The sequence below is a fragment of the Pyxicephalus adspersus genome, chromosome 3, assembly GCF_032062135.1.
Source record: "Pyxicephalus adspersus chromosome 3, UCB_Pads_2.0, whole genome shotgun sequence".
NCBI lineage: Eukaryota > Metazoa > Chordata > Amphibia > Anura > Pyxicephalidae > Pyxicephalus > Pyxicephalus adspersus.
In genome coordinates, this window is record NC_092860.1 from 121,831,835 (window position 1) to 121,845,555 (window position 13,721).

General features: G+C 36.1%; 1 protein-coding gene across 2 annotated transcripts in view; it reads left to right on the forward strand.

The window, feature by feature from the left end:
- Positions 1 to 13,721, forward strand: part of DLC1 (DLC1 Rho GTPase activating protein) — a 176,206-nt gene that overhangs the window by 63,177 nt on the left and 99,308 nt on the right. The window contains exon 1 of one of the 2 annotated variants that reach the window (XM_072406198.1): positions 12,066 to 12,247. The exons of the other annotated variant lie outside the window; for it this stretch is intronic. Within the exon in view, the coding sequence (XP_072262299.1) occupies positions 12,133 to 12,247 (115 nt within the window). The 5' untranslated portion in view covers positions 12,066 to 12,132. Of the gene's footprint in view, positions 1 to 12,065; positions 12,248 to 13,721 lie in introns of those variants that run through there. 2 annotated transcript variants of the gene reach the window in all.

Sequence of the window (13,721 nt, forward strand, 5' to 3'; positions counted from 1 at the left end):
AGATAATCACTATGAAGCATTATGTAGTGTGAGAATAAAACCCACCAGGGGGTCCCACTCTACTAAACATCTAGGGGTGTTAAGAAGGGGGGCAAAAAATTACCAAGAACAAAGCCATTTGGTAATTAGTGGTAGTAATGGTAATCACATGCCACTTACTGCAGTAGAGGGGTCATTCACAATTTAAACAATGAGACATGTCAAAAAAAACATAGAGCCTAAAACAGAAAAGCAAAATCCTGAACTTATAATAAAATATTAAAATAAAGATGACAAAGACAATGGAAGGCAATGTTGTCAGAGTTAGTGGGTATGTGGCACTGCTAGGCTGATGAGTGGAGGTAGGGTTTGAAGGACCAAGGCTGAAAGCCACCAAGAAAGGTTGTGGTGGAAGGTAGAAACAAGTTGTGGAGCAAGACAAAAGGATGTCATCACACAGCTGTGCTTGGAGTAGAAGAAAATATGGTTCGCCAGTGCCGATTCTTTGTTCCCTATTACCCATATCTCTGTTTAAAAACCTAAAGGCTGCTAGCTTAAAATTCATTACACAAATATTAAAACCTTTCAGTTTGATTTTTTAATTTGAATTTTGATTGAAAGTCTAGATCTCCCACAGCAGTGACATCTACAGGATGGAAGAATATACTACACTAAATGACAAGCATTTAGAATTGTGTAGCTGTAAAGCACCTTTCTGTGGAATGCTACTTTTGTTCCGTGCATATGGTGCAGTATTTCATGTAACACAATATAACACTGCTATGTTTCAGCAATACAAACATTCCAGAATAAAACAAAATCCATTTTTTTTTCCAGAATATTGTAAATCTAATTGCCTGAAGTATTTGTCTATATGCCTTCAAAGTCCACTTCTGTGAGTAGAACATTCTCTTTCACTGAATACTTAAAGGGGGGGAAAGCATTGCTTTGAAGTTTGTCTGGTCCTCCATGCCTATTTACATTCCTTTAGTCCTTACACAGACTTTATTGACAGACAGCAGAACGGCTCCTAGTTACAACATGCAGATACCTGGGAAAAAAAACACTCTCATTAGCCACAAAACCGTTTTTATTAATCTGCTTTGCATTTCCAAAAATACATTTATTAATAAGATTATAGAAAATGACTCAACATCTAGAAGTGAATCTAGAATAATCATGTTACTAAGGGCTACCTTTTTCACTGTGCCCAATTACAATTCCTAAGCTCTGTCACATATGTGGAAGATCAATTTGTGCATAAAATGTGTGTTGGGACAGATATAGGAGATGGGTCATAGGCATTAACACTACAAATGTGCTCTTGCAATGCATGGTGCCTAGTACACTGATAAGGAGCTGGGTTCCACATATAGCCGGAGTTTCCTTTTTTATGTGATATGTGCTGTCATACCTTTTAGTACATTACAGTTTCTTCAAAATTTTTATTAGTCCTAATTTTTTTTTATTATATTTTTATATTATATTTTATTTAATTTTGTTTAATGTAATGACCACCATATTTTTAAACATTTTACTTTACAGTGAAATCTTAGTAAGGACAACATCAAAATAATTTTTATTATACACACACATAAATAAAACTACAAAACAAAACTTCACACTTTCCATTTATGGCCCTTCTAAACTTTAATCTAATTTGCCAGGAGAATGGCCCTATGGAATTGCGCAAATAGCTGACTTCTATTAAATAAAGTTCAGCATGGAACAGGTCTGGTTTAGGGGGGGCAAACCCCCTACATTTTTCAGGTCCCCATTTGACAGAACAACAGGGGTGCTGTTGTTTGCTCTGCATTTGGGATGCCCACTTCCATTTTGTCTAAAACTGTTTTTCCAAAAAATATGTATACCATATAAATAAAATACATTTAAGCCTCCTGATAATAATATTTATTATTTTATATTTATAATGCAACCACATATTACTTAGTGACATTCAATTGGATGTCAGATCCAAAGTAATGGTGCATCTTGTATTTCGTCTTTGCAGGATGTTAACTTTTAGACTCCCAGAAACTTGGCTCATGTGATGAGTGTAAATCATTTTTGACCTAAACAGTCTGACCAAAACAAATATTTTAGCATTTGAAAGATGTTGAAGAGTTAAACACAGTTTCCATATATTTCTCAATCAAAGTCTTGACAGGAACATGTAAAGGTGAACAGGAACTTCCTCAATGACAGTTAGAATCCAGAATTATGGAAGGGAAAATTCCTGTGTTGGAAAGTCCAGGACATATAGCATGGTGGCTCAGAAGTTAGCACTCTGGCCTTTGGAGCGCTGGATCCCAGGTTTGATTCTGCATGGAGTTTGCAGGTTCTCCTTGTGTTTGTCTGTGTTTCCTCCCACATTCCAAAAACATGCACTTTTATAATTGTCTACCCCCTAAAATTGTCCTTGGATTATATTAATGACATATGACTATGGTAGGGACTATGGTAGAAACATGACTCAGAGGGACGGCTAGTGTCATGACTATGGATTATGTTAAGTGCTGCGTAATATGTCGGCGCTATATAAATACTGTGTAATAAAAATATCGGGATCTAGGGGCTGACTCAGTAAATTCTACCTGTAACACATCACACTATAGGATAGACCGGTGCCTTAGCCTTGCGCTCAAAACTAAACATTTCCCCCTTAATATTCGCGGATATGTTATTGATAAATCTAGGTCAAATCAATAGGTACTAATCCCTTTTCTAGGGTAGGTACACAAGCATTTTTGATCTATTTCAACAATTTGTTACAAAATGAAAAAAAACAAAACTATTGTTCCTTTAATTTACAGCAATAGTTGTAAGACTAAAGCGTGCTAAAAAACACAAGTTATCTCCTGTGTGCATTTTCCCTAAAACAAAGGTAATCTAGAGTCCTGGGAACTGACCACATTCAGCAAAAACCTGTTCACATTTGTCCCAAATACTTTCCAGATGTGGAATGTCAGGCTTACATGCAGCCTGTTTACTTGAATTATAAGATGCTGAGGAAACCAAAAAGTACAAGATAAGGTATCCGATTCAGTCTCTGCTTACTAATTTAGTTCTAACTTCTTCTTTGTGTTAAACATGTCAGCATCGTTATATATATAAAGAATATTGACATATTTAATGGCACTCAGTCAACAGATATGGTGTCAAGATGTGATGGACACTTGGACAGTATTAAACAAAAATATTTAAAACCTTAACACACATCTGGTTAACTAGGACAGTGAGTAAGCCTGCTGCCCCATTCTGGATTAAATGTGTTAGGTTATGGTAGATGAGGAAGATATTGCTAAAAGAAGTGACAGCTTTTGTGAAAAAATCCCTCAACCTTCCTTGTCACAGTAGCGAAGTGACCCCTAAATTACCCCATACAAATACATTCATTTTACTAACATAAAGCTAGTGTGCTATAGTCTTAAATTATGTTTCCTCTAGTTTGCTTGGAAATTAGTATCAGGATATTATTATTAATTAAGGATATTATTATTATATTAGGATATTGAGTATATGTATCATTTTATGGTATTTTTAGCTGCTATTGTTAATATAGGCAACATCAAGGTTTATATTGATCAAACTTTTACCAGGTGAAAATAAATAAAGTACATGTAGCCCTACGTCTCATCAGTCCAGCCTCAGAAGGGTGCCAGTTCTGAGCACTTTAGATTTTTGTTCCAAGTGGATTTCAAGGTCCATATTGCAAATGCTTGTGTTCAGCGCATATGTTCAGAGCTAAGCGGTGTGTGCATTTAGCAAATAATGAGGAACAACTCAAGTGACAAAGTTTTCTTTGTCGAGTTACTTCTAATTTACTTTCACTAATATGTTATTTGGTTTGCATTATACCTTTAGTCTCAACAGGTATTAAATTTGTTATTAACTGTACAATTTAAGCTATTGTGGAGCTTCTCAGCCTAAAGCTACGTACAAATGTCAGATGATTCTTGTCCGATTATTGCTTCGGAGCTAGTATCTGACGTGTATACAACGCTCGTCCAACGTTGTTCTAGGATCCTTCCTGGTGAACCTACGAACGACAAACTACTGTAATACAAGTGAAGGGGAGAGAGAGCAGCAGAGTACCATCGTTCTCCCCCCTCCCCTCTCCATAAAGTGGAATGGTCCTGTATGTACAAAGCTCATTCATTCATCTTTAAGTCTTTTGTCGATGGAAAGGATTGTGAAAGATCCTTTCCAACGCCAAAAGTCTACTGTGTGTATGTAGCCTTAGAGTGGACAATGACACAAGACCTGGAGACTGCTCTACAAAAAGTGATTTTTTTTAACCTGATTTCATGGAAACTGATACTATCTTTTCAAAGTCCTTTGTTGTCTCTATGCATGGCAGATGGCCCAGAGTGACCAGGTGGACTAAGACATATGTTCAAAAACTGATTTAAAAGCAGAAGATCTGAACTGAAAGGTTCTTAATTTAATTATTAATATGTATACCTAAATACAGTTTAAAGCTTGTTAAATCATTATTGGATAACACATAATGTTTAATAAACTATATCACTGACCAAAAATACCCTTTAGCACTTTTTTATTGATTGTCTGTATTAGTGCATATTCCAACAATCCATGGTAAGTTGGGCTAAAATGAAGCCATCTAAAGATCCAAGTATAGTACAGTTGATTTTTTTTTGTATTCATTCCCATCACATATTCCAAAAACAAAAGGATCATTTTTAAACTGGGATACTGTGTAAGCAAAAATCATTATGTCCATTTGTCAACTGTAGCACAAATACATCAATATATTATTTGTCTGCTTTTGTTTCCAAACTCCAAAGTTTCAGACTACTTGGACAAACAAAATAACTATAATCTTACAGGCTAATAATGTGCTAAACTGCATTGGACCTGAAGGCACAGTTGCCTCAGGGGCTATAAAGAGCATCAGACTCTTCTCACTATCCAAAAACTGTAAAAGTTACACAATGAATATTTTTGGTTCATCTACCAACAAAAGAATTTTTGAGCAAGAGATACCATTTTTTTTTTCATTTTGTGCTGCCAGACATGAAATCCTGTGACATGTTTTAAATGCATTGTGTGGAACTAAAAGAAAGATCCACTTAACTCTTTCGAGAAGCTCTTAAAGAGGGGCAAAGCCCTCTCACCCCAGGAAATGTGGTATACAATAGAGCTATGTCGCTCAGAAAAGCTTTCCAATTATCGCACATAAAGCAAAGTAAAAAAAAAGTTACTTCTTAAAGCTGTTTCTGTGCTCTTGTTGGTTTTCGCAAAGTAACTTATTTCATTTGCTGAGTCGAGTGGTCTTACAATTAAGTCCAGGTGGAGCCAGCGGTATCTCAAGCGATTACAATGAAATCCCACAATAGGAATGCATGGCCTGAAATATCCTCAACATTTCACAAAAATTAGATTTATTGTTGAAATTGGTGCTGAAAGCTAGCCCATAGTATTGGGAAATACCATTTCAGTTAAATCACTGGCAAATTTCTGATACAGAACTGTGAAAACAGGCACAGTTTTCATGCCTTACAACACGTCATCCTAAAACAAAGTGAATAAAACAGCTATTGTGCAGATTTGGGCAGTTAATATCTATATATTTGCTGTGATGACAATCCAGAGTGTCGATTTATAAAACAATTTCTCACATTTTACTAACTGTTTCTATACATCTTGGGTGAAACCTTTATAAATAGACTTCAAGTGTCTTCAGTGGGCTCTTTTAGAAAATAATAGTTTGCTTGGTAACTAAAAGTACCACAGACATTTTAATACCCCAACACACACCCTTTTTTTTAGAAAACTGCATTGCAGATTTCCTTTTAGCTAGAAACACCTTCTTTTCATTTACTTAATGTTTCCTGTGTGCTGGAGAGGGTCTGCCAGCTACAATCATAAGATTAGTCCAAGGTTTTGTAATGCAATAAATCAGTTTAAAAAGAAGCAAACCAATGGCGTGAGCAGAAAATACTTTTTTGGGGGGGCATCATGTAGACCCAATGTACAAAACTCTTTATTGCTCTCAGTAAAAAAAAAAAAAACTATGTACATAGTCTTCGTTTCTTTTTTTTCTGTTGCAAAGTTGCTCTTTAACAATTGGGTCACATGCAATGCAGTGATTTAGACAGCTGATAGTTGTTAACAAGGGGTTAAATCTAATGAACATTTACAATATTTATATTGATTTTTATTGTATGAACCACTGAGAGCATTTTTAACAATTTTTAATACACTGGTCTTTATTCATTAGCTAAACCATATTTATTCTGCATCCATATTGTAACAATCATGCTGGAATTATAGTCTCAAGGAACTAGAATTGAAACAATAGTTTGGCAGTTATTTGGATTTCAGAACATCTGAAATATTTCCCGGAATAAAAGCCTTTTCAGATGTGATACTTTCACCTGGAAACACCTTAGAAATGTTACTGGTGCAATCAATTTATCTTCCGTCTGGAAAAGCTGCCACTGCAGAATTATTCAGGTATTTTCTTTTACAGTTCTACTAAAAATCTGTATAGAATTTATGTGGAATCTGTTAACTGTTCTAATAATTTCCAGAGTGCTGACATGCCTGACCTCATAGCATAAAATCAGTGTGATCATATTCGAAACAGATGGAATGTTTACCAGAACATATCTTCTGTACTGTCTGTCTTCAGGTTTTCCATTTCTGATCACAGCAGTTTCTGACATGTAGCAATCTTTCATGTTCTCATTTCCTTGTAGAAAAAGCCAAAGCAAATCAATATTCTTAACAAACATAGGGGTAGTTTATATACTTTAACAGTGGGGGAACAGATACAAACTAGAACAGGCATGGGCAAACTAGGGCTCATTAGGGATGTTTTTACGGCCCTGGCCGGTGCCACCCCGAGCAGAATTGGGAGAAGGACCCCACTGGGGGGATGCACTGGCCAGAGCCGCAGAACAAGTCCCCCGGGTCTGAGCCTGCGATGGGGGAGTGGGCGGGTAGTGACACAGCACCCCCACTCTCCCATCGCAAGCTCAGAGCTTGCAATGTCACGTTCAGTGGTGCCATGATGGCATAACCCCACCCACTCTCGCATCAGCTCGGCCCCTCTGTCAATTTTTTTTTCAGATTGTGGCCCCTTAAAACGTTTTCCCACCCCTGAACTAGAAGTATTGCACTTATGTAACCTGATTTGTACTTTTTGTACTTATTTTTACATTCTTCTGAATACCCCAAAAATCCATGGACATCAGAAACCCTATACAAAGTGGAGAACTTATTTTAAGTTCTCTTTTTTTTTTTAACCATTTACTTAGCCCTGCAAGCAAAACCAGTACAATTACATGACCCCATTATTGAACAGACCTGAGACCACATTAAACACCCATGGAATGCCTGCCTGTTTACAGATACCCTAAAATGTCTCATATTTGTTTTATGTCTTAATGATATATTTCTTCTGACTGTTGTTTTGAAAATATGTGTTCAGTTAGTCCCATAAATAATTTATATATATATATATATATATATATATATATATATTACACACATGATTGTGTGCTTGGTGTTCTTTAATAATTCTTGTGGAGACTCTTTGACTTTAGATCTCGACTTAATAAAAGGAAATTAGGAGGCAATAAATCTATGTCAGTTTTTAGAACAGAAGAAAAAAAAAACAAAAGATTGTAAACAGGAGGCATGGTGGCTCAGAGGTTAGCATTCTGGCCAGCGCTAGGACCCAGGCTCAAATCTCAGCCAGGACACTATCTGCATAGAGTTTGCAGGTTCTCCCCTTGTTTGCATGGGTTTTCTTCCACATTCCAAAACATGCAGTTAGGTTAATTGGCTTCCCCCTAAAATTGACCTTAGACTATATAAAAGACATATGACTATGGTAGGGGCATTAGATTGTGAGCCCTTTTGCGGGACAGCTAGTGACATGACTATGGACTTTGTAAAACGCTGCATAGGGTAGGTACACAAGCATTTTTGATCTATTTCAACAATTTGTTACAAAATGAAAAAAAACAAAACTATTGTTCCTTTAATTTACAGCAATAGTTGTAAGACTAAAGCGTGCTAAAAAACACAAGTTATCTCCTGTGTGCATTTTCCCTAAAACAAAGGTAATCTAGAGTCCTGGGAACTGACCACATTCAGCAAAAACCTGTTCACATTTGTCCCAAATACTTTCCAGATGTGGAATGTCAGGCTTACATGCAGCCTGTTTACTTGAATTATAAGATGCTGAGGAAACCAAAAAGTACAAGATAAGGTATCCGATTCAGTCTCTGCTTACTAATTTAGTTCTAACTTCTTCTTTGTGTTAAACATGTCAGCATCGTTATATATATAAAGAATATTGACATATTTAATGGCACTCAGTCAACAGATATGGTGTCAAGATGTGATGGACACTTGGACAGTATTAAACAAAAATATTTAAAACCTTAACACACATCTGGTTAACTAGGACAGTGAGTAAGCCTGCTGCCCCATTCTGGATTAAATGTGTTAGGTTATGGTAGATGAGGAAGATATTGCTAAAAGAAGTGACAGCTTTTGTGAAAATATCCTTCAACCTGCCTTGTCACAGTAGCGAAGTGACCCCTAAATTACCCCATACAAATACATTCATTTTACTAACATGAAGCTAGTGTGCTATAGTCTTAAATTATGTTTCCTCTAGTTTGCTTGGAAATTATTATCAGGATATTATTATTAATTAAGGATATTATTAATATATTAGGATATTGAGTATATGTATCATTTTATGGTATTTTTAGCTGCTATTGTTAATATAGGCAACATCAAGGTTTATATTGATCAAACTTTTACCAGGTGAAAATAAATAAAGTACATGTAGCCCTACTTGGGCAAGGTGAGGGAATGTTCGTTCTCTTAAAATAGAATAAAGAGTACAGGATAGTACCTTCATTTAAAAACAGATGTTGGATCTGGAGTATGACATTTTTGCATGGAATCCAGGCAAATCATGTATAGGTTATTTTCTTCAGGCAAACTATGTTTGAAAATTGGCAAACATTATGCTTTTAAATAGAGGGAATGTTGGAAAGTGAAACTGGGTCAGGAGACAGGCTAAAATAAAGGTAAATGCTGACCACAACAGCTGATGAAAGATTTATATGTGTGTGTATACCACCTAGATTGTTTTACAAAAAAATTAATATATAGGAATTTCCTTTTTATCTCCAGAAAGAACTGAAATTAATGTTTAAATGAGCTTTACAAGACACTGGACGTGATTTTTACCTATTAGTAACATCTGTATTTCAGAAGACACTGCAGAAATCTACATACATGGGTTAGGCTAAAAAGTAGAGAAAGAAAACAGCTGATGCAGAGTTTTGGATGAGCAAGAATGTTATTTCAGTGGTCATGAGAAAGTACAGACCCTGTATGTGAAGCATCTGCACAAGTAAGAAATGTTAGCTAGTTTGAAGTTGGGGGAAAGCTTGAATTCTGACAGCAGAAGTTGAAGTATTTCAGAATGTACTATTTGTAGGGGCCTTTTGATCTATTGTGTCCAGATGTTCTTCTATAAATCAAGATTCATCAAGTTCCTCAATGGCTAAAAAGTAGTCCTGAAGTTAAAATCTACAAATACCTAAAAAAGATTTCCTTTAAGCTTTCAGAGCTAAAGTAGCAGATTAATTACTAGACCACTTCACTTAATAGATTCTAAGAACATTGCTTGATGGGTGCACCTGAGGACTAATCAGTTATTATTATTATTATTTTTATTATTAAAATTATTAATAATAATAATAATAATAATAATAATAAAATTAATATTAAACAGGATTTATATAGTGCCCACGAATTACACAGCTCTGTACATTAAAATGGGGGTTGCAAATGACAGACGGATACAGACAGTGACATAGGAGGAGGAGAGGACCCTGCCCAGAAGAGCATACAATTTAGAAGATAGCAAAGTACCTTGTAATATATAAGTTCAGTGCTTCCAATTTTGTTAATCTTGACTTCATTGTTAGGTTGATTATAAGACTTAAAATACAACAAACAATTACTAAATATTGCCATTTCTCCCCAATGTAAAGTTTAAAACATGGTCAAGCTGTTAGAAGCTTTGGGACCTCATGGGAAACATTTGTATATCATTTGTCGGCTTCAGTTATTGTGAAATGTTATATATCTAGTCAAGGACATCCAGCCTTTTTTCTAATGCTCTTACATACTTATGTACTGTTGTGGAAGACAAATCAGTTTAACAGGCTATGGCTAACAAAATGTGCAGGTTTGTTCAGAAGCTGGAGCATCTAATTGCCCCGAGTACTTGGACTGATGTAGCAATAACCCCCAAAGGGGCAGCCAGTTTGTACATGGGTTCTTTCTAGTAAAATCACAACAAAAACTCTTGAAGGCTTGTAGATCTTCATTTTTAAGGGGTTTATAGGAAATTCCAAGTCATATAGGTCAAAATATATGTGCATAATCCTTAATCAGTCATCACTCATTTGTTTTGCAACGACAATTATTGCACGTGTGTACATAGCCTTAGACATACAATAAAGTAAGCCAATTTATGGTAGGATCTGCAATGTGTTGCAAAAGATAGCAGACCTCCTATGAACTCATACCCTCCAGGAAACTACTCCCTCCCTCCCCCTACTGACTCTTGACAGAAAACAAGGATGGGTATGCTCCCTGCCTGGGCATGGGACAAGCTCATAGATACGCAAATACAAACTTGGAGAAAGTCTTTACAACTATTTTAGCATAATGGCAGGTGGCTCCAGAAGGGGCATTGCTCTGAAAAAGGAATGAGTTAACAGCTATGAAATGCAATCTATTCACTCATTAAGAACCAATGACTTCATATGAGACGTTTACGGCCATCAGCTGTGTGTACTCCAAAGAAACAACAACACCAAATTATCTTTAGCCTACAAGTTAAAGCCAAAGTAATATTTACTAGCAGTAGTGTCTTGTATATCTATGTAGCCTAATTCTACAAGCCCTATTTTAGTTACTTTGTGGACATAGCAGAACTTCTGTGTACTGTTAACCTACTACAATGTTTGCACTCATGTGTAATTTGCTAATGTGTACACAAGTGTTGTATTTGTGTAAGATTTGTTAGTTTGTTTTAGTCCAGAGCTCATAATCAGTGTTCCACTTTTAGAAAAAGTAGAGGACTAGAAAAGTATAAATTTACTGAGTATGTGTTAGAAATATTTTGTACTTGATTCACTCTGAGGATGACAGATTGAGGCTACATCCAGAGAACAGTTCTTCATGCCCGTGAAAGAAAACAAGAAAAAGTCATATATACATATATTCATGTTCCTTCATACGCTAATATGTCCTTCCTAAAATGTACATTGTCCTGAACCTACAGATATACACAACTATAGAAAAACTCTGCAACAAAATTCAATTTGCAGCTGTGTCTCCAGCTCCCCTATGACACCAGTCACATGAATATTTCATTGCAAGGAAGTTTCAAAAACATTGTTGGCATAAGAGATTAACAAATGAAACAACCTTTTAGCAGTGCTTCCTCCACCTATCCATAAGGAGCTGATAGCCCTTGACATAGTCCAGTGCACGCAATGCAGTGTCATACTGCAGTGGCCCCACCAATGCATCCATGTGTGGACAACTGACATACTCTCTTATTGTGCATCCCAAGGGAGAATATGCTCAGTTTTATTGACTCCATTATTTGCAGTTTTATTGACTGTTAGGTTTGATGGAAATAAAATCATCCTCCTATCCAGAAAATAAATGGATTGTGAATTGTGTGAATGATAGGTATAATCATGATGCTTACTTAAATCAAGGGCGTAAAATTATAATGGTAGATACAAATGATTATATTTCTTTATCCTATACATCCAAAATATAACAAGCATTAAACATTTGTTAGAATGACAGCCGAGTGCATTTACATTTGTGTATCTTGCATCTTTGGAAACATATTCCAGATGTACTTAGTGCCAAACTTGGCAACTAGTCAGGATTTTGCCTGCAGTATGATCTACCCTGCGTCTGCAGTGAGGACTGCATTGCCTGATTCCTGAAGGATAAGCTGTGTGTCTAGGAGAACTGCAGGAGCTGATCTGAATCGGTCTGCAGCTGTGCACTAGGTGTATTCACATGGACTGATGCAGGATTTTTGGAAGTTTACTTAAAATGGAGAAGCTATTAAAAAATCCACTCAGGAGATCACTGAGTGATCATATTAGAAATTCCACTGCTAAGGCTCTGGATGTTATCTGGAAAAATGCAAGAGAAAAACGACTGGCAGGTGAGAGAATTTAAACTCCTTATAAGCCCCAGCAATCCAGATTGTTTACAATAATGTAAGTGTGCTGAGTAAGCGTTTACATGAGTGCAGGTGCTTTTCATGGAGCAGTCAGTGTATAGGTAGGGTCTGGTTCACTTCGATAGGCAGTTTATATAGGAATGGTTTTATTTTGAAATGATTTATAAAGCCTTACTGTACCCTTGTGAGGAGGGATACTGCGGTGATTTACAGCTCGCAATAACTCCGATCTGTTTTATTGCCAAGGAGTGTGTCATTTGGCATACATGAGCAATGTAGTGAGAAATTGATGGCATTTCCTCTGGCAGCTCCTCCGTTCTTTTAATTGCAAGGGTAATGTTGACTTTGCCAAGGCCAGGCGTTTACTTTTTAAATGTATGACCTCAGCATCTGCAAGATAGGGATGGAGAAGATTGGGCTGGGATCTTTTGTGTGCATTTATTTCTCAAACACCCACTTGAATAAAAACATAGAATAATGCTGGTGGTACTGTACCGATGTAGGTTCTCTAAAACGTTAAACTTTTACAGTCTTGCTGGAATGTATGTGTGTATGGAATACATGTTCACATCCTGTGTGCCTGCTTTCTTCATACATTTCTTAATATGATTTTTAAGCTGCCGTGATGTGTAGATTCTAATAAATAAATCTAGAAAATTGAATGTATTTATAATAAAAGAACACCATTGTACATAAAGGGTCATTAAAATAAAAAGGCACAAATCCAATATATATTGTTCTGGACTTTAAAGCAGCTTGAGCACTGGTGCATGCTTTGCATAATGTGCTATCAGTCTTGTGGGTAGCAGTAGATTAATGTTTCCAGTGTATGTGGTTTTATTTATATATATATATATATATATACATATATATATATATATATATATATATATATATATATGTATATAACACTGTACACCAAAGACCAGAGAATAGTGGCAAAGTGGAGCAGATGCAATGGCCTCCTACACTGAGGTCTTTGCCAAGCAACTGTTGGATGACTGGGGAGCCAATTTGTTATCTGAACTAGGGCCTTCTGCTGTTTTGATCTGCCACTGTTACATCATGTAGCTAAAAAGAATTTTCCTCTCAGTTCCCAAGCCCATCCTCTAGATAACAGACTTGAAAGCAAAGCATGCATTAAACTATGGTTAGTTCTACCAGGAACTGGAGATAGTTGAAACCCAGCAATCTCCCCATTCTACAGTATTGATGACCCATTTCTGCTTCCTTTATGGTTAAACAGTAATTTAATTGATGTATACGTTCACAAAAGACTATTAGAAGTTACATTTAAATACTGCAAGCCTTTAAAGCCATTTGTTGTGTCTCATTCTATTTTTAAGTTGATCATTGCACTCTTCTGTGACTTTACAAAATCATTTTGTAAATCGTATTCATAAATAGAATATGGTTTCTTGATTGCTGTTGCTGGTAGTTTTCTCTACACACCACT